The 23822-nt window shown below is 42.6% G+C and overlaps 1 protein-coding gene across 3 annotated transcripts; it reads left to right on the plus strand.

Moving 5' to 3' along the window:
• Nucleotides 1-26: 26 nt before the first annotated feature.
• DCAF4 (DDB1 and CUL4 associated factor 4) lies at nt 27-23822 on the plus strand. 3 transcript variants are annotated; one of them, XM_038407509.2, is made up of 14 exons: nt 27-171; nt 1458-1575; nt 3067-3158; nt 4071-4228; nt 5759-5841; nt 6612-6714; nt 8096-8239; nt 8991-9040; nt 10647-10726; nt 12684-12779; nt 12890-12987; nt 13728-13904; nt 16223-16337; nt 17776-23822. In XM_038407509.2, the coding sequence occupies exons 2-14, from the start codon at nt 1466-1468 to the stop codon at nt 17988-17990; spliced, it is 1521 nt and encodes a 506-aa protein (XP_038263437.1). In that variant the 5' UTR covers nt 27-171; nt 1458-1465; the 3' UTR covers nt 17991-23822. The 3 variants fall into 3 exon arrangements, with proteins under 3 accessions (XP_038263437.1, XP_043371771.1, XP_038263439.1); XM_043515836.1 differs by lacking the exon at nt 27-171 and adding an exon at nt 184-389; XM_038407511.2 differs by lacking the exon at nt 27-171 and adding an exon at nt 254-362.

The raw sequence follows: 23822 nt of genomic DNA on the forward strand, positions 1-23822 counted from the left end.
TCAGCGAGTGATCACCTGAGGCGTTGCGAACAGTATGTCATATGATAGATACTGTTAAGAACCAATCAGAAGCCTACAACCGGGGACAGTTGAACCAGTGAGCGGGCTGGCAGCGGCAAGGAGGCGGGGCCGTTTTCACGCGTGGCGACCGGGAGCGGCGGGCCCAGAGAGGTGGGTTTCTGACGGGCAGGAGCCGGCCTCCCCCCACCCCGTGCGGGCCTCGCTCCTGCATGATTCCGTCGGGCATGGGGCACGTGGTCATGGCCCTGATTCCTCTGGGGCTACGGCGGGGGGGGCGGGAGCGGGAGTCTCCGTTCAGCAGGCACCTGGTCCTCGGCCGTTCAGCTGCGCACGTCATGAAGGTATAGGAGGGAGATTCTCAGAGGGAGGTTGGTGAAGCGCAGATACAAAAGCACAGCCCGTCCCCTTGCTGCTCAGTGTTCAGGAGCTGCAGCAAGCACGGCAGCCTGACTCGTGGTGTTGGGCCCGGGGCGTTGGGGGGAGTCGTTCATAAAACCCCGTAGTGACCATATTGTTGTAGCTGTCCATGCATCTCCCAGCATAATGGGACACCGCTCCTGATTTTGAATTGCTGGGTGTTATGTGTTTTGTTACTGTGATGTAAATGTCGTCTCCGTCATCATGCTGCAAGAGTAAAATATTCAAGAACAAAATAGGTATTATATTCAGGCGGATAACCAAAATTTATCATTTAAAAAAATATTCAGTATAACCCAAGCTTTGACAAATAGGTCAGCCAAAAGTTAACTAAAACTCGGGCAAATAAGGTGTTTTTTTTTTTTTTAAAAAAAAACTGATGTTTCTTCTTCCATCAATCTAATATCTTAATTCCTTGCAGAAAAAGACTTGACACCCAAAAAAGCGTGTGATGTTATAATCTAAAGCACTGCACTTAACTCACGGCAATGTTTAGTTGGGCAGGGAAGAATATTATTGCTACCATCATATTGTCTCCATAGAGCCAAATTCAGCCCTGATGTTAGCAAGCGTATTTCCATTGATTTACAGTTTTTTACACCAGGCTTGAATTTGGGCCATAGAAATTCTAGGTACCTGGGCATTCATACATAAACATACATAGAAATTAGAAGAAAACATATATTAAGTCATTGTATTGCTCTCCTGTGGGCCAAATAAGGATTATTGCATACTATATTGTCTCCAGTATTTAGTACAATCTCATTTTAAATTATTCAAGATGTTGTTCTTTCTCTACTTATATTACAAGTATGTGGCCTTTGTATTCTCTCTGTGTTCATCCTAAAATAAGTTTCTTCTTTCACTTCACTGTCTTTTTAGTTTTGACCAGCAGTGGGTCAAGACAAATTTGAAATATGAGGAAAATGATGTATTAAGAGAATACCCTGTGTGTTGAACCCTTCCAGACAATTGGAACGGATTGTGATTCTGATTGTATGTGTATCTGTGTGTTTTAGTGACGGGAATGAAGAGAAACAATTGGAAAAGTAAAGAAAAGGAAGGGTGGAGCAATCGCAGACAAACCTACCATCCCAACCACTACAGAAGACACAACCACTGTAGCTTTTCTGAAAGGCAAGTGTACAGCTTAATACTTTAGCTGTAGATTTTAAGACCGTTCACAAAGGTAGTTTGGGGGAAGAAAGGTTGGGGGTTTGGGGTTTTGGTTGTTTTTTTTTTTTTTTGTATTTCTTAATTTGTTAATGTTTACTGTAAAATAGGTACATATTATTTCCCATTTTTTACAGACTGGGAAACTGAGATGAAGTTTATAGGGATTCTGTTATCTTGAAATCTAGCCCATTTTTTATAATAAAAAGTAGTTTACATATTACACCTCCCTTTGTGAGTCTTTCTGATAATTTTTTGTGGCATTAAATTTTTTTCTCTCCCCTGTTGCTATGAGATACTCACACAAATAGCAGGGGAAAGTGACTAAGGCTCTAATTCTGAAAACAATATGGACCATTGATTTTATTGGGACTACTCACGTGGAAAGTTATACACATGTTTAAGTGTTTGCAGGATTTGGACCCTCACTCCGACTAAATGGGGGAAACAAGTTTAAAAAAGGGTTTCAGATTGAAGTGATTTTTTGTGTGTTAATTGTTGTCCTTTAAGTAAGTAGTTCAGTCCCACACAGAAAGCCAGTGGTGGAGCCAGGATTACAACTAAGAAGTTCCTTGCTCCTAATCCTGTTCTCAGAACACTAAATCGTACAGTCTCTAAACCAACTTGACCTACTGCTTTCAGAATGACAGGATATAAGATCCATTACAGAACTTAGTATGAACAGAAACACTGAGAACTAGTAACACATTATGCATGTAATTTTATATAGAATCTTAAGAAAATAACCCAGGGAAATTCAACCTAAAGTATGGACCTCGTCAACTTAAAATAACTTACTTCTGTTTTTAAAGTCTTATACCTACTGTTATTGCAAGAAATAGCTAAGCTCACTGTAATTGAAATAAAGAAGTAATTTTCTCTGATCTCTTCAGTTTGTTTACTTTGTGCATTTCAAAACACTTCGGATGAAATCCTGGCCCCATTGAAGACACAACTCACACTGACTTCAGCAGGACCAGGGTTTCACCCCTGGTGTCAGTTTCACTGTAGAGACAGTGTTTTCCCCTGATATTTGTGTGGATCTTTTACATAACAGCATGGAGGCAGGAAGAGAGCAAATCACAAAAATTGACAAGAAAACTCAGGGCAGTTATACTAAAAAAAACCCCATTAAAAGTAGTTTCAGGTAAAATTGACTAGATTTTAAGATGATGGTGACCTTTTAATGTTTATAAAATACCTTGAAGATGAAAATGAAATATTACTATTTTCACATTGTATGTTCATTCTGTGTACATATGCTGTGTATACACAATGTACTTAACTGCCTTGCCAAATTCTACTCGCCTAGGGAAAATCATTGTTTTTAACAAAGCAAAATAGCTTTTTCATTAGAATAACCTTCATAGGAAAGGTGTGTGAGGAGATCTTGCTTCTGGGCTAATATTTTCAAGACAATTTTGCAAGCTGAACGTAACAGTGCATTACTGTTAGGTGTGAACAAGTGGAACCATGGAACTCACTGAATGCAGACACCAGCAACAGTGGATCCTCTTCTGAAGTATGTCATAGCTCTCCAGTGCCTGGTAAGGGACCATTGTGTTCAGGGGCCAAAAATCAGCACCTAAACATTGGGTGCATGAAGATATATGATCCTGTCGTAGTTTACTTTGCCTCTCTAATATCCATAGCCATCTGTGGCAGAGATCTTCTTCTAAAAGTTAAGTTACTGAAAGAGTTATGTTAAATAGACAAAGAAAATATAACAATACAACACACCCCTCTGGGATGGGAGGATCCCAGAGCTCGGGCTCTAATCTGAGCCCAGACGTCTACACAGCAATGAAACAGCCCTACAGCCAAAGCCCCGTGAGCCCAAGTTGGCTGGCACGGGCCAGCTGCTGGTTTTTCTTTGCTGTGTAGACGTATCCTGAGTGAGCCAGTCCAGTCCACAATTGATATGTCTCATGGATTGTAGGTATCTAAGCGTTTGATTTGGGAAGTGTAATTAGGAAAGGGTGTTTGTCCTGGGGAAAGGGATTGCTGCTTTTATGTTTGGTCAATGATCAGTTGTCTATTGTTCTTGGTGTTTGGGATATCCTAAAAAAAAAATTTTTTGTCAGCAGTGTGACTCATTTATGTTCAAGAAGAATGGTCATGTCTTTGTTCTGGAGTACCTTTCCCTGAGTTTCCCCATTTCTATTTGCTTAATTTAATCTCCATTACTGCTGGTCTTCCTCTCCCTATCCCTGTAATGACATTTCCTCTGCAGATAGTAAGAGCCTGGTTTGGCTTTTGCTGAGGTGGCCATTAATGTAATCAATACCTCTTCCCATTTGTGACCTGCCAGTCTGGAAGCAGAAGTTTCCATGTCCTTTTTGACTTGAAATCCCCAAAGTGGCGGTCTCTTGGCTGCTACTCTGGAATTGGGTGAGGTCAAAGGACAATAGAAAAATTTTGTTCTCAATCTGATTTTGTTTGGTAAATACTCTTTATAGAACTACCAGGATTTTACTATGACCCTGAAAAGAACCGCTATTTCCGACTGCTCCCTGGACATAATAACTACAACCCTCTCACCAAAGAGAGCCTCCAGTACAAGGAGATGGAGTGCAAGAGACTGAAGCTCTTAGAAGAGGAGGAAAAACAAAAGAAGGTGGGTCCTGTCTCTGAAATGTCATTTAAACTTTACTGTGCTGGGACCCAAGACACCAGGATGGGCTACAGGTTATAAAACCCTCCAGTTTCAACTTTGGTATAATCGCCTCTAATGCTTGCTGTTCAAGGTCAAACGTTCAAACATTTGTCCATACCCCCAACAAAAGTATTTTAAGATGGAGTTATGGTTGAGACTACATGCTCAGTAATTTAGGGTAAAATACAGTACAGGGATGAGGTAATTATCTCAAAACTAAGTATGATAAAGTCAGGAAATTCACAGTTAAGGTTAAATTTAAAACCTTAACTTTTCCCTGTCACAGAATCTTCAAATAGTTCACTGATAAAACTCACTGAAACCTCATGCCTATGCATTTTTTTTTTTTAAGGATTAATAGTCATTTTTTCCAATTGCTGTGGAATTCTTTATAGTAGAACATTGTGTCCTTTAGCATCTGCTGAAAAAAACTTCTATGAAGAATAACAAGAAAAATGATGATTAATCCTTAACACTTATTCAGATGTAGCTTGAGGACAAGATTTTAGTAAGTTATGGGAAGTTTGATGTTTCTATGGTGTCCTGTTACTGAGATCATGGGGCAAAAAAAAAAAAGTCTGACACAAGGTGCTAAACTTCTTAAAGAGCCTATTTTTAGTTTAATTTTAATTCTTTAACTGATTCATTTTTAAGTTTTCAGAACAAATGAATTCTCTGAGAAAGAGTAAATACTATCATTTGGGGCCAGGATATGCTTCCTTCACTATGCCTACCGATGCTTCTATTAAAAAAAGTGACTACATCGGTGGGCTAGTTTTCACAGGTGCTGTGCACTTGCAGGTCCTATTAATCTCAGTGGGAGCTCAGCACCTCTGAAAGTCAGGCCCTAGCTACCTATTTGATTAAAAAGTGACTTTCAGTCTATGTTCAGACTACAAAATGGATTGTAAAAACCTGGTATGCTTTGCCTTGCCCCAGCTCTGTCTACTATTCAGTCTTTTGCTTTCATGAGCACTGAAAGTATTCAGCCCAACTGTAAAATGACAAATGGAAAAGCTCGGTTTTTGCACAGTTAAAATAAAAAAGGAAATGCCAAAGCTAAAGTTTCTATGGCAGCAGTAGGTGGCCATATTGTATTTCAAAGTTTTTGATTTAAGATAAGAACTTGAGACATTATTTTGTGGTGAAAATGGTTCACGGATTTCGAACCTCAAGATGAGGTAGTCACATAGTGTTAAGCAAAAATTGGATAACTATGTGGAATTCAGTAAACTGAAGGGCATTCAGTTAGTTTTGTGCTTGGAAGCAGCCAGAGACTTTTCTAATTTGTTTTCCACCTCAGAATGCATATTTTGACTTTAAAAAAAAAAAAAGTGGGAAGTGCTTTGTTCTCCTTTGAAAAACAGCTTTTAAATGCAAGGGCTTAGGGATAAATTGTTCCCCAAATATCCCAGACATGAAGGGACCATGGGCTGCTTTTGATCCTATGCAACACATAACTGCACATTTTCATTTGTTCTTTTTTAATAGAAAACATCCAGAGCTGGATTGAACTCATCACTGGTCTTACGCAAGAGGCAGTTAGGGTTACTCAGCTCCACCAATTATTGCAGGTGAAATAATTTCAAATCCGTTTTTTACCCTATTGAGTCCTACTGCTAACGTTTCTTTGCCATTAATCTCGTAGTGTACCCTGTTGTTCCAGTAAGGGACAGAGCTGGGGAAGCATCGGTAATAGATACAAAAGTGTACACTGCCTTTTTCATAAAACATCCCGTTGTTTTCTGTGCAGCTTTTCCATTACATTTTATACTGCACATGCCTACAGAATGGCTCAGCAGGTCTTCCCTAAATGACAAGAATTAAGATGCAAGAAAATATTTTCTGATCATCAGGTTTTGAATAGTTTGACGGTGAAATTTCCCATCCTTAACATATACTCTCCTGCACTTTATAAGCATGTTGTAGAGTTTTCCCGTATGTAAATACACTTTAATGGACCTAGTCTACAGGAAATTTCTCTTTTCCTTAACTTCTGTGGCTTCAATGGTCCAAGTGAGAGTGCTACTGTAGACTGTGTGTAAGCAGATGCCAGCAATCTGTCTATTGCTGTTGAAGCTGATTGGGACATTGCAGTGGTGTGACAAGGCTGGTGTACATACAGATGGGGGGGCCCCAAAGATTATTTATTGGTGACCTCATGAGTCTTGGAATCTGAAGGTTGCTCGTGCTATACGTTGGTGGGGCTGCAATCCGCCAGCTCCCTGGGCTGTTTACCTGTTGCTTAATCTGCTGAGATAAAGAAGCATTTCAATGCCTTTTACCCAGAATTCCTTTCATTATCATTAAATATCAGCATAGTTAAACATGTTTTCCTTTATAGATTGGTCCACGAATTAAAGGTGAACTGCATGCAGAGGAGGAAGGTAGAGATTCGGAGCCCAGATTCCTCAGTTACTGGAACCAACAATTTTAAACTAATAGTGGTATGTTATGGGCACTTCAATTTTTAAGGCTAGAGAGCACTTGGCTATAGTTACTTTCTTGTGAGCTCTGGGATTTGTAATGACCCAACATATAGGTTATATACACTGGGAAGTGCTTTTCTTTGTAGCAGATTGTATTGGCAGTTTCTCCTCCCATACAGATGGTATTCCAGACTTGGGGAGCTCTGGGGCTAGCTAAGCATGAATATGGTGTCTTTTCCCTGTGACCATTCTCCTTTAAGCAGTCTGCACTGACTGGTTTCCACTCTTTTCGTGGAAAAAATAAATCCTTATGTCATAAATAATATGTAATTGAGAGCAATATTTATTGTAGTAGTGCCCAAAATGTGCTGGGTGTTTTCTTAACACCTAGCCTGAAGAGCTTACAGTCTGCAAAGACAGAGCCTGGTGAAGGGTGGGAGGAAAGGTCATGAAGATAATTGGCAAGCTCTACTGATGAGAGAGGAGGAGAGGTTGGTGGGTAATGGAGTATAACAAGAGAGGGAGGAGAAAGGAAAAAGAATGAGATTGATGGAGTGAATGGGGGTGAAAGAGTTAAGTCTGTGATTAGAGCAGATTTTGTAGTCCAAAAAGACTGTGTAGTTGTTAAGAGCGACATCATGAGTCTCTGGATCTGAAGGGGGTTTTTGTGGGTTGGGGGAGAACTTCTGATAGCAGAGGCTACCTGGGAAGCTCACCCACACTGAGTCCTGGCTATGTATATGGGAATGAGGAGAAGCGGGCTGAGAAGCCCTGAACTTACCCCTACTCCATGGCTCCTGCTATGACTGGTGCTGTGGTGTGAAGTAGATTTCAGGGGCAGACATCTTACAGAAGCTGCCTTGGAAGCTCTCTGCTGATCTGGTCCATGTAAGTGAAAGCTGTTGAAGCTGGTGGGGATACTGAAAATTTCTACTGGTTTAAATGAGAGAAAAATCTGGAACTCAGAACCAGCACTTTGATTGCAAGGGCACCAATCTGATCCAGTAGGGGAAGGAGGCTTTCAAATGACAGAAAAGTCTACATTTACACTGAATGAAAATTCTTTATGCGGAGCCCCATTTATATGCTGGAGCCTGTACTTACTGATTATGGTTCCCCATGACAGCAAGATCTGTCCACAGCACCATCCCAGAACTCAGCCAATAAGAGACAGTGTTCATTATTGTCAGGTGTTGAAGTGGAAAATAGTGTATCTTAAATGTTTTTCTAGTGAATCTCTAGAATGCAGATGGCCACACACATGCAGTGTCTATGGTGCTGAACTGCAATCAGGTGGTGGTGGGAAAGCACAGTTAATAGATTTCTCATTGGGGACCCAAGCAGACAACCTAAAGCCAGGTCTAGTTTAATTGCCCATAGTGATGCACTTCTTTTGCAGGCAGACGCAGCTTGTGAGCGGATATTCACTGTGAATGATGTAGAACATGGAGGGTGTAAATATGGTATCATCAACCTCAGTGGCTTAGGGAAGGACTCTCTCACGGTGGAGATGTATGACAACCTCTACTTCACAAACCGCAAGGTACCATTCTTCCACTGGCTTCTCATCCATAAGGATTTCCTTCCGTTCTGGAACTCTCAAAATGTTGTAACATGGGATGTGTGAGTGGAAATGAGGAAGGGGGGAGGGAAGGGCAGGGGGAAGGAAGAGAGAATGGAAGAATCCAGCAATAAGGGATTGAGTAAATGTAGAATCCACAAAGACCTGAGCTCTGATACTCCTGAATTGCTTTTGGAGAACGGTCTTGCAAAGCAGTCAGTCCAGTACCTTTCATGAGCAGTATATTTCCACAGAATTATTCTTGGCAGCACTTGAAGAGAGAGGTCTTGAGGGATTAATTCTACTGCTGATTTGTTTGCTCTGTTTCTTCTTAAGAAAGAAAAAAAACAAAAACAAAACAAAAAACCCCATGCCTCTCTTTGAATGGGAAGAACTTTTAGGACAAAATACGACAACCTGTAGGTGCCCAGTTGCATGGAGAAAACCTGTCTTAGATAAGAGATGTGCTGAATGGACCCATCCAGGTTTGGGGAGACTTTTTTTGGGTGCTGACCTTTTTCCATTTCATGCAAGTGCTAGCAAGAGGCTGAAATGCCTGTCTCTCTTTATTGGGCTAGTCATCATTAGTTGTTTTCCAGGATGTTCTTGGTGTTCTCCAGTATACTAAGGGTGTTTGCTCAGTTTTTCAGACTTATGTGGAATGTTTGAAAGTTCACTTTTCTGAATTAAACAGGAGACAGCAAGTATTGGTCTGTCTTGCTTTTGTTTGTAGGTGAATTCTGTGTGCTGGGCATCGCTGACTCATCAAGATTCTCACGTTTTATATCCTTTTTTAAAATAAATAAATAAAGCTTCAGGCTTGCTTCCACTAGACAGCAAATTGCTTCACAAAACAGAACATAAGAACGGCCATACTGGGTCAGACCAAAGGTCCATTTAGCCCAGTATCCTGTCTTCCGACAGTGGCCAATGCCAGGTGTTTCAGAGGGAATGAACAGAACAGGTAATCATCAAGTGATCTGTCCCCTGTCACCCATTCCCAGCCTCTGGCAAACAGCGGCTTGGGACACCATCCCTGCCCATCCTGGCTAATAGACATTGATGGACCTATCTTCCAGGAACTATCTAGTTATTTTTTGAACCCTGTTATAGTCTTGGCCTTCACAACATCCTCTGGCAAAGAGTTCCACGTGTTGACTGACAGCCACTTATCAATAAGAAATCCCAAGTACCTGTCTCAAAAGGGCTTAATGGTTCACTGGAAAATAACCAGAGAAGCTCTAAAGTTGAAAGAAAGTATGCTGTTAAATCATAAGTACACATGGCAGCATTCAGATATATAGTAAGGCAAAAGACAAGGATCTTACAACCTTACCTTTAGAGTTAACACAATGAATAAATTACATCAAATCACTTTTGGGTATAGGGAGGAAATAGCAGAAATGACAAAATAATGGGCTGAGGTAGGAAAAGTGTTTTTTTCTTTTGTGAACCCATCAGGGTGTCAGGTTTGGGATTGGCAATGGGGAATGTCTGATTAGAGATTAGTGGCAGAATACTTACACAAAAGATGTGCATCTGTACTGACGGAGGCTTACGTGGAAGGTGCAGGGACACAAATGGGAGAATGTGAAAGGAGCATGGAAGTGAGATTGTTGGCAGACAAAGGGTGTGTGCTGGAGTATTAGCAAACAAGGGGAGATGTAGGCAAGTGTTGGATTCTGAAGACCCTTGAAAGGGAGAACAAAGAGTTCAAAAAAATGATTCAGACAATGGCAAGAAGCCCGTGGATAGAGTGAGGGAGCAGTGTGTCATGGTCGTACTACAGGGAGAGGAAGAGGACTTTTCAGAGTCATGTTTCAGACCTGCGCTGCAGCAAGTCTGGAGTTTTCACTCTCCCCCATCTATCTGATCATAATTCCATCACACTGATCTGGAAAAATAAATTTAAATCCTGCCCATACCTGTTACTACCTCTGGAGGGCAATGTGATACAACCCAATTTTAAAAAAATTTATGCACTGGGGAAGACAGACCCAAAGTAGTTGGTAAAAGGTTATTTTTTATGTCTTCACTCTTCAAAGTTCTAGATGTGGATGATACTATTTTATGACTGGAAAGACCAGGAAAGATTTTATTATTCCTCCCACTCTCCTTCCCTATTGGGTAACGTTAAATATTAAAACTAGAATCACAGAATTACAGCTCTTGTCCTCTAATTCCTATGAGAGAAGGGTGTGATGAGGCTTAATTCATTAGTGACTGTAAATCACTTTAAAGGTCATCTAACAGGCACTGTTGAAGGACAGAATATTATGTGTACCAGTGTTTCAGAGGCATCTCTCTCTCTCTCCTCCCCCCAAGTAATTTTATGCAACATGTGCTACTTCTGGAAGAAATCTTAGTTTTCTTTAACAGCCTCCAGCAAGTTGTGCCTCATGGGGATTGCAGAAACTCCAGGGTGTGCCAGTCTGCTTCCAGCATCCTTATTCAGCAACTCTAACCCAGGTAGAATACCTTTCTGTTCTGGTTAGAAGTTGTAGTCTGAACAGGGCCTAAATGAGGGATGACTTCTGTATTTTCATTCTCTAATACTTTGAGTGGTTTTGTAAGCGTCACAAGAGTGAATATTAACACTGTGTAATGAAGCCCAAGAACTGATTTGGATAGTAATAACTTTAGGAACTAGTTAACAAGGATAGTTTATGGCATCAGTTATTAACTGTATGGCACTTGGCAGAAAATGTACTCACCTATAAAGTAAATATTTATTTGGAATTTTCCCTATGTAAGTTATTGTCCTCCCTTAATACATAGAACCTGGATGGATGGATGGATAGATAGATAGTTTGAGTGAGCACCTTTTGGGCTATCTGGTCCTTTCAGATGGAGTGAACCAGTGCACAGTTGTTCACCCAGGTATGACCTTTGCCCACAGTAGTTGTTCACATAGGTTTATTGATGGGACTATTTGAGATGGCAGTCCTCTCCTCTTCCAGTACTGGTCTCCCACCCCCAGCCCATGACAGGCACTGTGTATAGTGTTCAATCACATGAAAACATATGAATATTAAAGAGAGATCGTTAAAATAAATTTGCTTTAATTTGATGGGTGTGGCTACATTCCCCTATGTTGTATTTGTGCTGTTCCTTTTCATAAGGGTGGAATCTCCCTTAGTTGACTTAAGTCCTCACTATGCTGCTCTCTCCAGGTCTCTTTGTAGTGTCATTGTGTAATTTTGCTACATCTCTAATTTTTGTGTCCTGTGCAAGTTTGGCCACAGTTAAATTTACACCAAAGAAGCGTCTGATGAAGACAGACATGTAAAGCACCTTCATGAGGTGAAAATACAGGAGTTATTTCCAGAGGCTTTTTAAAAACAAACAGTCACAGAGTTGGTGCTAACAGGAAGGGTTGCTGTTTGAAGACTGCAGCATGCTTTACCAGTATGACAAAAGTAGTTCTAGGGCAGTGGTCCCCAAACTTTTTCCATTGTGCCCCGCCCTTACCCGTAATGAAACCTCTCCATGCGCGGACACACACCCCGAACCGTGGTCAGGAGCCATGGTTGGGGGCTGAGGCTGGAGCTGTGGCCCGGAACGGGGCTGCAGCCGGCACCTGAGCTGCAGTAGAGGGCAGGGCCAGAGCCAAGCAGGGGGCAGAGTGAGGCTGGTTAGTGCTCCCTCCCTGCCTCCTGTGGGGGCTGGCCCCACTGTGCCCCCTTAGAGGGGTTGCGCCCCACAGTTTGGGGACCACTGTTCTAAGGTCTTTTGGAAATCACTGCCTTCAGATACATAAGACACCTACAGTGTCATCTCTAACCCCAAGCTGAGGGCTTGGTCTTAACATACTTGTGTGAAGTGAATAAAAACTGCAAACCTAGGAACTGTCAGTGGGTTGGTTTTGAACTGGGTTGGGAGTTGAGGGAACAAAATACAAATCTCGCTTGTTGCTATGTAGTTAAACTTTGCTCATTCAGCAGACAGGGGGGCCAGTGTAGCATGTTCAAAGCTGTGTTCGTCCAAACAAGACCCTTCCTCACTTCTCCCTCATTCCTTCCCCGCACATGAACATAATTTCAGTGCCCAACGTGCTACTTTTTGAAAATTCTTATGAATTCTCTGTCAAGGGGAGAGGCAGGGGCATAGATAGGCTTTGGCTCTTGGGGAAGGTGAAATGGTGTCCTTGTTCCAATGCAGTTGTATTAAAGCACTATGTATATGTTATTCGGCAATCACTCAAGCGTCTGGTGGAGCAACGTTTTGTTTCCAGAAGAACTGGGTGGGTAGCAGCAAGCCTGTAATTGGGTGGTTTAGTGCACTGGAAACAGAAACCCTGAAAATTGTAAGAGGTACAGCAGCCTGGTGAAATTTTCTAGGGGCACAGTTAACTTGAAGCTTCCTCCCACATCTCCTTGTGGTGCCTGAGGGCTTCACAGTTTCTCTTCCCTGTTGCCACCCTTAGGAGATCAGCCTGGAATGCTGTGCAGCTTCAAGATCTCCACTGCCTGGTCCTGTGCTTGGTGCCTGAACCCCCAGGCTGATAACTGCTTCAGCACAGGTAAGCAGGAGTGTATTTGTACTACTTATCAAGAGGAAAGATCTGCACCATCATTGCCTCCATGCTGTATTGCCCAAATGATGGCCATGTGTTTATTTTGTCTTTCTTAGGTCTGATGCGGCGAGTCCTTGTGACCAATGCAATGACTGGTCACCGGCAGACATTTGGAACAAGCAGTGATGTACTGGCACAACAGTTTGCCACCCAGGTAGAAAGGGACGTGGGTCTTTGATTTCTTAGAGATACGTTACGCATTGCTGATTTTGTGGCACCAGCAGCCCTATACGCACTGTGACTACTTTTTGTGGTGGATTCAGTAGCTGCTCAGTAATGAAGTTGGCACTTGATGATGTGGCTGACCATGAAAAAGCAACAAAAATAAGCTACACTGATTTCAAGCTCCATTGGAAATGTGGGGTGGGATGGGAAGGAATCAATTTTGCTAAATAGAAGGGTTAAAAAGAAAGTGAAACAACAAATGCAAAGAATTATAATAAGGCTTTGCGGTCATAGTGCATCTTAAAGCACATCACACACACTAAGTGTCAGTATTGTTCCCATTTTACAGATGGGGAACGTAAGGCAAAGAGAGGTTAAATGACTTGCTCAGTCAAAGTTAGTTGCAAAGGTGGAACTAGAACTTAGGAGACTCAACTCCGCTTCCCCTGATCTAACCACAAGACCAAGTTTCCGTTGCTTTTTTACTGCTAAATATTTGAAAGCAGAATGAAAGTCCTAAGTTGATTGCAATGTTTTGCAACGTGACTATGCAATTCAGGTTCTTGTCATCCTCTATATACAGTGATATTATTCTGGCACTACAGTAAAGGAGTATCTTATTACTTGAACCCTTCCTACCAAAGTGGCCACAACAACTGACTAGAGAAACCTGTTTGATACTGTTAAATGTTACAAGACTCATCTCCCTGTATGTTCTGGTTTGTCTAGACTCCAGTGCTGTACAATGGCTGTCGTTCAGGGGAGGTTTTCAGCATTGACATTCGTCAGCGCAGCCGGAGGGGTCACAGCTGGAAAGCTGTCCGTCTTTTCCATGACTCAGCAATCACATCTGTTCGCCTTCTCCAAGCTGAGTACTATCTTATGGCAGCGGACATGGCTGGAAAGGTAGAGTTTCTTTTTATGTGTTTCAGAGTAGTAGCCGTGTTAGTCTGTATTCACAAAAAGAAAAGGAGTACTACCTTAGAGACTAACAAATTTATTTGAGCATAAGCTTTCGTGAGCTACAGCTCACTTCATCAGATGCACAAGTACTCCTTTTCTTTCTTTTTATTGAAAGCTAGATAGTGTCTCATATATTCTATTGGCCATTGTCAAGGTCTCACCCCAGCCCTGAAAGAGGATGCCACTGTCTTTAGGAAGTGTGTTAGTTCTTCTTTGTCCCCTACCCAATCTCTCAAAGCTTTACCAGCTCACTGATTGGTCAGAAGGAAGTTGTGAATGGTTTGCAGATGTGTGTATTCTCCACTCTTTACTCATGGTTCTGAGATACTTGGAGTTTGGCTATGTCTACACTAGCACTTTTGTTGGTATAACCTTTGTCACGCTGAGGTGTGGGGAAAAAACACCCCTCTGAGCAACATAGTTACACCGATAGAAGCGCTGGTGTGGTCAGCGCTATGTCAGCGGGAGACACTCTCTTGCTGACATAGCTACCACCGCTCATTGGAAGTGGTTTAATTATGTCCACGGGAGAGCTCTCTTCCATCGGCATAGAGCAGCTACATGAGTGATTGATTGTACAGCAGCTCAGCTGCACCAGTACAGTTGTGCTGCTATAAGCTTGCTAGTTTAGACATGGCCTTTGTTTTCTCCAACTGGTGCATAAGCACGGAGCACTGTGTTGGAGAAAAACGCAGTTCTCGCTCTCAGGTTGGGTGCAGCAAATCAAATACACTTTATTACCTCAAGCAATTGCACAGAGGGAGAGAGTGCACTAGGACACAGGGTTTCCCCCGTCTAGGCAGGTCTCTCCCAGATAAACAATTAGAGCAAGTAATTATACCTTTATTACAGAGAATAATAAGCAACAACTGCAGATTGTTTATACCTATTGCTTCATGATCTCTTATTTTTCTTACCATTTCTCTAATAGTCTGCATTCTAGTCTTACCTAATACAAGGTCACAACAGCCTCTTTCACAGTTGTTTTCCACTTGCTTCGCACTATCCTGCTTCTACAAATCTCGTATTATTAAAGCTAGAGTTAGCCTGACTCCTGCTCAATTTAGAGGCCTGCATCCAAATTCTCTTTATCTACTTCCACAACTGGAACAGCCACAACACACTCACTCAAGAACTTGGATTTCTACTGGGATTCCCTGACCCAGACGGAGATGCTGCTTGCTAGTCAGTGGGTCATTATAAGAAGTCTGATGCAGATTCTTCTGAGCAACTCCACCAGAGAGGATTCAGGAGCTGGGAGAGCCACTAAGAAAGATATTTTGATAATGAATTAAAGGAGAATAGGGACAAATAGAAAATAAAAGGAGAGGAGAAAGTGGAGTTTATGGAGGAGGTAAAACAGGGAGGACCGGCAAAGAAGACAGATGAGAGAGAGAGAGAGAGAGAGAGAGAGAGAGAGAGGCAGAAAAATACAGAAGTTCATTTTTTCTTTGGCTTCTAGCAAGTTGCCAGTGCGGCGTATGATGCCACAAAAGTTATATTCCATTGCCCCAACTAGCTACCACTTGCATCATTCCCTAGAGAAGGGATTAGTAATGCTTAGCACTTCACATTTAGATCAACATAGGTATGGCACTCAGAGGTGTGAAAAATCCACACCCCAAGCGCCATAGCTGTGCTGACTTAATCCGTGGTGTAGATACAACTTGGTTGACAGAAGAATACTTCCATCAACATAGCAACTGTTGCTCCAGAGATGGAATTCCTACAGCAGTGGAAAAACCCCTTCATTGCTGTAATCTGCATCTATGCTGCACAGTTACAGCAGCATAGGTAGGTATAGTGCAGCTATAGTGCCCCTAGTGTAGACGTGGCCTAATCAGTTAGTCCTCATCACAGCCTTGTGAGTTAAGTAAATAAGCAGTATTTTCTCCTTTTTACAGATGGGGAAACCGAGATGCGGGGTGGAGTGACTTCCCCAAGGCTACCCAACTATTCTGTGGCAGAGCAAAATTAAAACTCATTCTTTTGCTCAATCCACTAAATAAGTTGCCTGCAGTAAAACAAATGGAACGAGCCTTTCTATAAGTGGTTTCTCACTGACAGTATCCTAAACCAGTTCTTCAAATAATGGTGTCCACTTGTAGCTAGGTGGTAATTCCAAAACTGAAGGAATTCACTTGGAAGTTTGTAAAACTTTGGGTGTCTACTCCTTTCTCTCCCTATCACCAGCAATAACTGTCAAAAATTGCCCCGCTTCACTAAAACGTCCTCTCTTCTATTACCATTTCCACTTGCAGATAAAGCTATGGGATCTGAGAGCAGTGAAGTGTGTGAAACAGTATGAGGGCCATCATAACGAATATGCTACTCTCCCACTGCAAATAAATGAGGAGGAAGGGCTTGTTACAGCAGGTGTGTCCGCTTTTCTGTAGAGCATGTATGTTTGGTTCTCTACACCCAGGTATGTGGGGCATTTGTCGAACTAGGCTATTTGAAATTATGTGGGCATTCATTCCTTTCTGGCTGAGGATGGTCCTCTGGGTTTCAAAAGATATGCTCCAGCCAGTAGGATTTCTCAGTCAGAAGTTAGGAAAGACATTGGAAGCAAAGTGGGAAAGAGTTGCAAGTGTCTGATTTAGAAGTAAAGGAAAACAGTGCTAAACCTCTTCATGAGGCCATAAAAAGGGTAACTATTTTACATGGAAGAATAGACATCCTGGAAAGTCATATTAAATAACAGGAATATATTGGGTCTTTTCTTTGATATCCAAAGGAAACAGTAGAATGAAGGGGCATGTGATGGGATGTGTACCCCCACACAGGTTCTGAAGGGATTAATGTGGGCCTGAGAAGTCAGTTAAGATACTTATCAGCACCTGCAAGAGAGAGCTGAGCTTAATTGATGATGAAGCCCCACTGAGGAAGGGCTGGGTTGTGATTATAATGCTAGGAAGTTTGTGGCAGAAAGGGAGTGCAGGGAGAGAGCCAGCAGTCACTCTGTGGGGGGGGATAGAAGAGGTAGGAAGCAGTCTAGGGAGGCAGCAAAGAGTCTGAGGGAGTCGGCCTTGGCTGCCAGCTTACAAGGTCCCTGGATTTGAGCCCATAGTAGAGTGAGGGGCTGGGTTCCCCTACCAGCCATGGAGAAAGGCAGGGTGAAACCACCTGCGATAGGGGGTTATGGACAACAGAGCCCAGAGACAGAAGGAAGACTACAATAAGGTAATTGGACTACAGTTTGGTTGTACTCTGTTACCCCAAAAGGGGCAGACATAAATATTGTGACCTAGCCAGAGGGCTGAGTTATGGGAAGACGCACCACTGTCGTGACAGAGCGCATGTCGTTAGGGGGTGCCAGACCAAACGACAGCTGATACACTATGCCTGGCCACCAGGAGGTGCTGTTGCAGTGAAGGGAACCCCTTTACAGGGGGCTATAGAAACACCAAGATATTCCTGAATTTGTTCGCATTTTCTTGAATTCTCTGTAAGCAGCACAATTATGGTAAGATTTTTTTTTTTCATTATGATTGATAATAAAGAACCTAGCAATTGGGATACTGCTTCGGATAGTGACGTACTAAGCTCTGTGTTGCCTGATTTTTTTTGAGATCTTGCCTACAGTTATTTTTATCCATCCCACCCTATGTAGAGAAAAATATTTGAGTCATGTTTTTTCCTTTTTGGGGGAGCTCAGGGTTTTTTCCATGCATGGATGGAGATGGGCAATGGTTCTTTTGTTACAGTGTATTAAATACCTTTTTCCTCTTCTGGGATCAGAATTTTTCAAAGTTATGATCATTTGTGTGGAAGCATTTCCTTGTCCTGATTTGTAATGCTTTTTCCTCCCCAGTTGGTCAGGATTGCTACACAAGAATTTGGGGTCTCCAAGATGCCCATCTGCTCAGAATGATTCCCTCTCCACACCCATCCTCCAGGGACTCCATCCCCAGTGTGGTGTTCTCTTCGAGACTCGGAGGCAGCCGAGGAGTTCCTGGCCTGCTCATGGCAGTCAAGCAGGATCTCTACCACTTCTCCTACAACTCAGATAATCCATGTTTTCCCTAGACCAGGGATATAGATCTTCCAGCCCCCCTGGGTGACTCAAGAGACAGCTGTTAAGTGTGGCCTCTTATTGTCAACATTGCATTGACTCAAGTTGTGTGCCTGCTCTGTGTGTGGAGTTTTGAACTTTTCCCAGCAGGTTCAGCAACTTTCTGCTGTATCTGCTCTAAAACTACCAGGCAGTTATAAATAAAAGTGATGAACTGCTCATACAGAGAACAGGTTTTTTTAATTCAGCTGTGAGTTTGGAAGGAAGGATCATTTGTGGGAACTGACTTTCAGCCAGTAGCTGAAACTCATTGGCAAAAGTTGCATAGAAAAAGCTAACTGTTCTACTGTCTCTCCAATAAGGGGGATAAATGAAAAGGGAATGGGAGGAGAGCACCCCAGACAGACCAGGAAATAAGGCTGCTCTCTAATACCTGACAGAAATTTGGTTAAAACTGGAACAGTCAGGCTTCCAGGAACACAAGCAACCTCAGAGATTGCAGTGAATGTATTTAATATAACGAGTTCTTTTCATCCCACAGGGCTCCATACTCACTGATATTTTGTGTAGTTTCTTTCTAGGCCTAGCCATTTGCCTCTCTGAGCCCCCCTCTTTCTACTCCCCATCCTATTTTTCTGATGCTCTCTGCATTCTCTCAACACAGCATGCTGTCCCCTCTTTTCTATGCCATTGGATCTTTGTCTTCAAATTTCTTATCCACACCACCACTTGTTGCTGAAACACAAAACTCTGTGCCTGCTAGAACAGTGAAACATTAAGGAGAATGCTTCCTTTACTGGAAAAAAAGTCACTCAGCAGAAGTATTGTGTCTGGACAAATGCCAGTGAATAATATTCATAGAGGTCTTCCCTATTTGTAATGTTTTTGTATATGGATTGAAAAATTCTCCAATTTATAGAACAAACAACTAGGCTAATTCCTCCAGTTACTAATTCTTGGCCTGCTTGTTGCTGTTTGTTGAGAATATTTGCAGTTTGCAATTCATGCTTTGTTTGGTTATATACTTAAGTCATTTAGATTTTCTGTTTTTCAGTTGGATTGGGTAAGTGATTTCCATATCCAGTATAACTTGGTACAAATGGTGACCGTTACCATCTACTGTTCAATTGAGAATTGGTGTTTGGAGTATTTGAAGTTTAAAATGTCTTTTGTACAGGCATTTCTGCTAGTCTCTCCTGAGCTGCTTGAACATTCATAGAAAGCAAAACAAACGGGGTTCTGAACTCCATTGAATCAAAATTCATTCTTGAATTTAAAGCAGTACATTTAGACCCCCTTCCCCACTGTTCTCCCAGCTCTAGTCAAGATTCTCATCCTGGATAGGATATGGATTCTGTAATATTTGTGTACCATTGATGTGGGAACACCAGCTAAAACGAGTGTGGCAGGAAGGAATCTTGTTTTTTTTTCTAGTACTTTCTTCACTCCCCTTCAGGCAAAGCCCATTAAATTGCAAGAAACTCGGTTGCTGTGCCTGCTGTTTCCATGAGCTAAGCATTCATGATGAGCCTCCGCACACGCATTCATCCCCACCCCCTGCCAAAGTCCCTCCAGCTAAGACTTCTAATTAAGCTTCTGATGGGGGTGCAAAGGAGGGGTTAGGAGTGCAGGGGAACAAGACGTGATCAAGTGTGCAGGCAATGGCTAAGGGCACTGGAATAACCTCTTTTGAGCAGCAGTAGCTGGATCTTGAAGCAGCCAGTAGGTAAGGCAGCTAGAAGGGAAAGGTCCCAGTGCCCTGCTACTCCAATATCAAAATAATCTACTTCCTCTGCCCTTATGTCCCAGCAGAGGGACTGGTCTAGCAGGAAATGCCCAGACTGGACCTGAAGTCATTCAGATTCAGTCTCTGCTAGTCAGAAGGCATGCTTGTTTACTCACTCATTTGTAAAGCCCTGAAAATCCGCAGATATCCACAGACCACTTTTGTGGATCGCGGCTGGATGCTAATTCAAATTTTATATCTGCGCAGGGCTCTACTCGTAATGAGGAAGACTGAGAAGCAGAGCTTAAAAATTTCCCCAACACCTGTTTGCCCAAGGACTAAGCCTATTAACCCTCATGAAAAATACCTGCACTGCCATGCTACCAAAACCAGACACTTTTAACTTCAAGTGACTCTCTTCATTTGCCTAATGGAAGTCTAGTGTTCAGCTCAAGCTCAACATAGCTAAAACGGAACTCTAAATCTTCCCTTCCCCTACTCCCTTTCTCAATTCCTGTGGATATCACCGTCACCCTGCCTGTCATTCTGGCCTGTAGGTAGCCTCTCTAGGTCTTCATGTCCAGCCTACATCTAAATCCTGCAGATTCTTTCCACACATCTCCTCTCAGGTACAACCTCTTCTATCCATTCACACAGATAAAACTCTTGTCCAGGCTTTCATATTGCATCTTATTACTGAAACATTCTTCTCTCTGGCTTGACCAATGCAGTCTTGCCCCTCTCATTACCATTCAGAATGCTGCTGCAAAGATGCTTTTCCTTGCCTGTTGCTTTGACCATGTCACCCCTCTCTTTGCATCTCTACACTGGCTCCCTCTTCCCTGTTGCATTCTATTTTATATAGGTTCTGAGACTGCATCAAACACAAACTGCTTGTCTTAACTTTCAAGGCCCTTCATTTTCTATGCCTACCCCTACCAATCATCTCTCATTGCTGTTGAGCCATTAGTGCTCACCTCTGATTGGCCCGTCATCATGCCACTCTCCATTGCCCACTTTTCAAACAAGCACTTTCATGCTTTCTGCCATGCTGCCTCTCATGCTCTGGAGCGGCTTCCTGTAAACATCTTCAAAGCTACTTCATGATAGTCTTAGAAACCCTCCTTTGCCATGATGCCTGCAAAAAACTTGCCAGTAGTTAGGCTGCTGATGTGCTGAGACCACAGCCTATCATGCTGGCCAGTGTCTCATTGTATTCTTGTGTTCCATTTTCTGTCTGTATCTGTGCATTATCTTTTGTTTTTTATTGTACTTGGATTGTAAGCTCTTTGGGCCAGCGGCCGTCTTTGTGTTTTGTGTTTGTACAGCACCTAGCCCAATGTGATGCAAGACTGGGGCTCCTAGGTGTTATGGTAATATTAATAAATCAAGGCTATCTCCAGTCAAGTCTATACTCTCTCCTCAGCCACAATTAAACCCACCACTTACCTTTTTGCTGGCTGTGGCTACTGCTTTCCCCTCCTATAGCTGGGCCCTTCATTCTTCTATCTGCTTCCTCTATGCTTCAGGAGGTCACTCTGTTCCTTCCCCTTCCTGTAGAAACAGCAGTGGCTCCAGCTGCTTCCTCCCTCCCTGTTAAAGGACCAGCAGCAATTGTTTGCTCCCTGCTTCCCTCTACCCTCCAAAGAAAGCACAACTCAACGTTTTTTGTGGTGGGGTCCTTCCCAGCTGGCTGCTATCCAATGCCAGTATATGGGCATGCTCCAAGCAACAAGAGCACAGAGTTTCCCAGTGAGTGAGGGGAAGAAGCTGGGCCTCATCCCGGGGCAAGCCATGGCTGGGCAGCACTGTAGCTGACATCTGTTGGGGGTTGGGACTCCATGGATACAGGAATCGAGCAGAAGTTCTGAGAAGAGCCCCTCTAGGTTTACTGAAGTAAAGAACCTTACAGACACCCAGTTGTTCTCCTTATGGTTATAGCTTCATTTCAGCAGAGAATGAGTCCATCTTTGTTACCTTAATGAAACATGTTAGTGTACGTGCCATGAGGTACTGAAAGCAGCATACGATCCTCTTATTAGTCATTTCTCTCTGCTCTTGAATGAGATATCTCTTTTAGCATTGAGCTCCACAAGTCACACGGGGAACACTGAAAAATGGCAGCCCCAAAACTAGAAGTTACAGGAATGACAAGGTGGGTATTGCTCCTACTGAGTACAACTGCTGCAGTATTTCTCCCTGGCTGCTTTTCCCTCGCTCTCTGCCCACAACCCCAGAACCATGGAGAAAAGTCCTGGCTGCACAAAAGCCAGTGACAAAACTCCCATTTACGTCAGTGGCTCTGCTATTATGTTCATGACTATGAGCCATAGGCCCAATCCTGTAAAATGCTGAGTGCCCTTATCTCCTGCTGAAAATGTATTTGTGCCCTAGGAATGAATCCAACATCAGTTTAAGTTCCTGGCCTTTCACATTAGTTTATTGCTCCACATGTAGGTCCTGCAAAGTAAGAACAATTGCAGGGGCTAGTTTGAATACCACTGTTTAACTAAAGATTTGCTAATGAAAATGAATTATTAAAAACAAAACTTCATAACATGGCCCTTTGAGTAAATGGTGGTCTTGTTTTAGCAGGAGTGGGTGCCATTTCAGGTTGAGTCCTGCAAACACTTGTGTATGTACATCACTTCAAGCGTGTGAGTATACTCTTGCGCCTAAAGTTAAGCACCTACATCAGTGTTTGCAGGATCCAGACTTGTCTGCTAACAGCACAGTTTACTTTCTCTAGATAGCCTTTTTCAGCCATAGATTTGAAAGCACTTCACAAAATTATTATCCTCCCATTACAGAGAGATTAAGTGACGTTTTCCGGGTGTGGGCAAGTCAGTCAGAGGCAGAGTTTGACAGACCGCAGGTCTCCTGACTGTGTTCCAACCAGAAGACCAGGCAGCCCCAATGCGGTGCCCATGGGTGCCATGGCGCCTGCCAGGGCATTTTTGTGCACCTGCAGGACACCCCACTGCTGAAATGCCGCCGAGAAGCGTTGCCGTATTTCAGCGGCGACGCTTCTTCCTGCTGCTGCCGCCTCTCTGCGGCAGCATTTTGTCAGCGGGGTGTTTGGCGCCCGCCACAGTCTTCTGGGAATAGCAATATGCTATTCCCACAAGAAAGGTTGGGGACCACGACTGCAGTAGACCACAGCTGTCCACGCTATCTGTCACTGTTGTATCATCACTGTAGCTATGAACTGTTGTGATGTTTTTCTGACAGCCACCCTTTAGGTACTACTGCTTCCCATTAAGAAATCCAGTCTGATGCTGTAGAACTGCTCTCCAGAGTAGAAATGGAAGAATTTAACACCCATTTGGAAGTAATAGAAATCAGGTTCCTAAGCCTCCCAAAGGAAATTTCTACAATTAAAAGTGGGGTGGGGGAGGGGAACTTATTTAACTCCAGTGAAACTGTGATTTCTAAAGGAAGCTGAATTCTACAAGCCCAGCTTTGCAACAGCAGAGCTTTCTGATGCATTTTTATTTATGCAATATATAAACTACATTAATTAGTGACTTAATCTGTAATTCAGTGCAGTGATCAAATGATTTATTACATTGGAGATGATACTGTTACAGCATGTACTTGGATTTTTGTAAAGCAATTGTTCATATTGGTAGTGGTCATTTTAACAGATGGTAAAAGTCAGAAAACTAAATACACTTCATTGCTTAGTTTCAATAACTGATCTTGCTCTTTGATAGCTGCCACGTTGTTAACTTGCATTAACTTCCTGTCACATGAATTTTTGATTTGCAAGGCTTGACTACAGTAATTTTCCTATGTTCTGGCATTGCTGAGATCTCTCAGCTGAAGTCTTTCCGCTGTGAAGAATTTGAATAGTCCCAAAATGCATTATGTGGTTTATGCTTGGTGACTAACAAAATACACGAGTCAGGATAGTTTTCTGTAATAAGCAGAGATGTTTGGGGGAAAGATTGTAATTTTTATATGCATATGCATGGTATGATTCCCTCTCATTCTGTAACAAAATCTCTGATTGTTTTGCTATTGCTGAAAAATGTAACATGGATTGAAATGAATAGTCTATTTGATTTTGGCAACAGCAGGAAAGCAAGATCTCCTCCCCTTTCTTTAGTATTTTTTT

Source organism: Dermochelys coriacea, chromosome 6, assembly GCF_009764565.3.
Source record: "Dermochelys coriacea isolate rDerCor1 chromosome 6, rDerCor1.pri.v4, whole genome shotgun sequence".
NCBI classification, from domain to species: Eukaryota; Metazoa; Chordata; order Testudines; family Dermochelyidae; genus Dermochelys; species Dermochelys coriacea.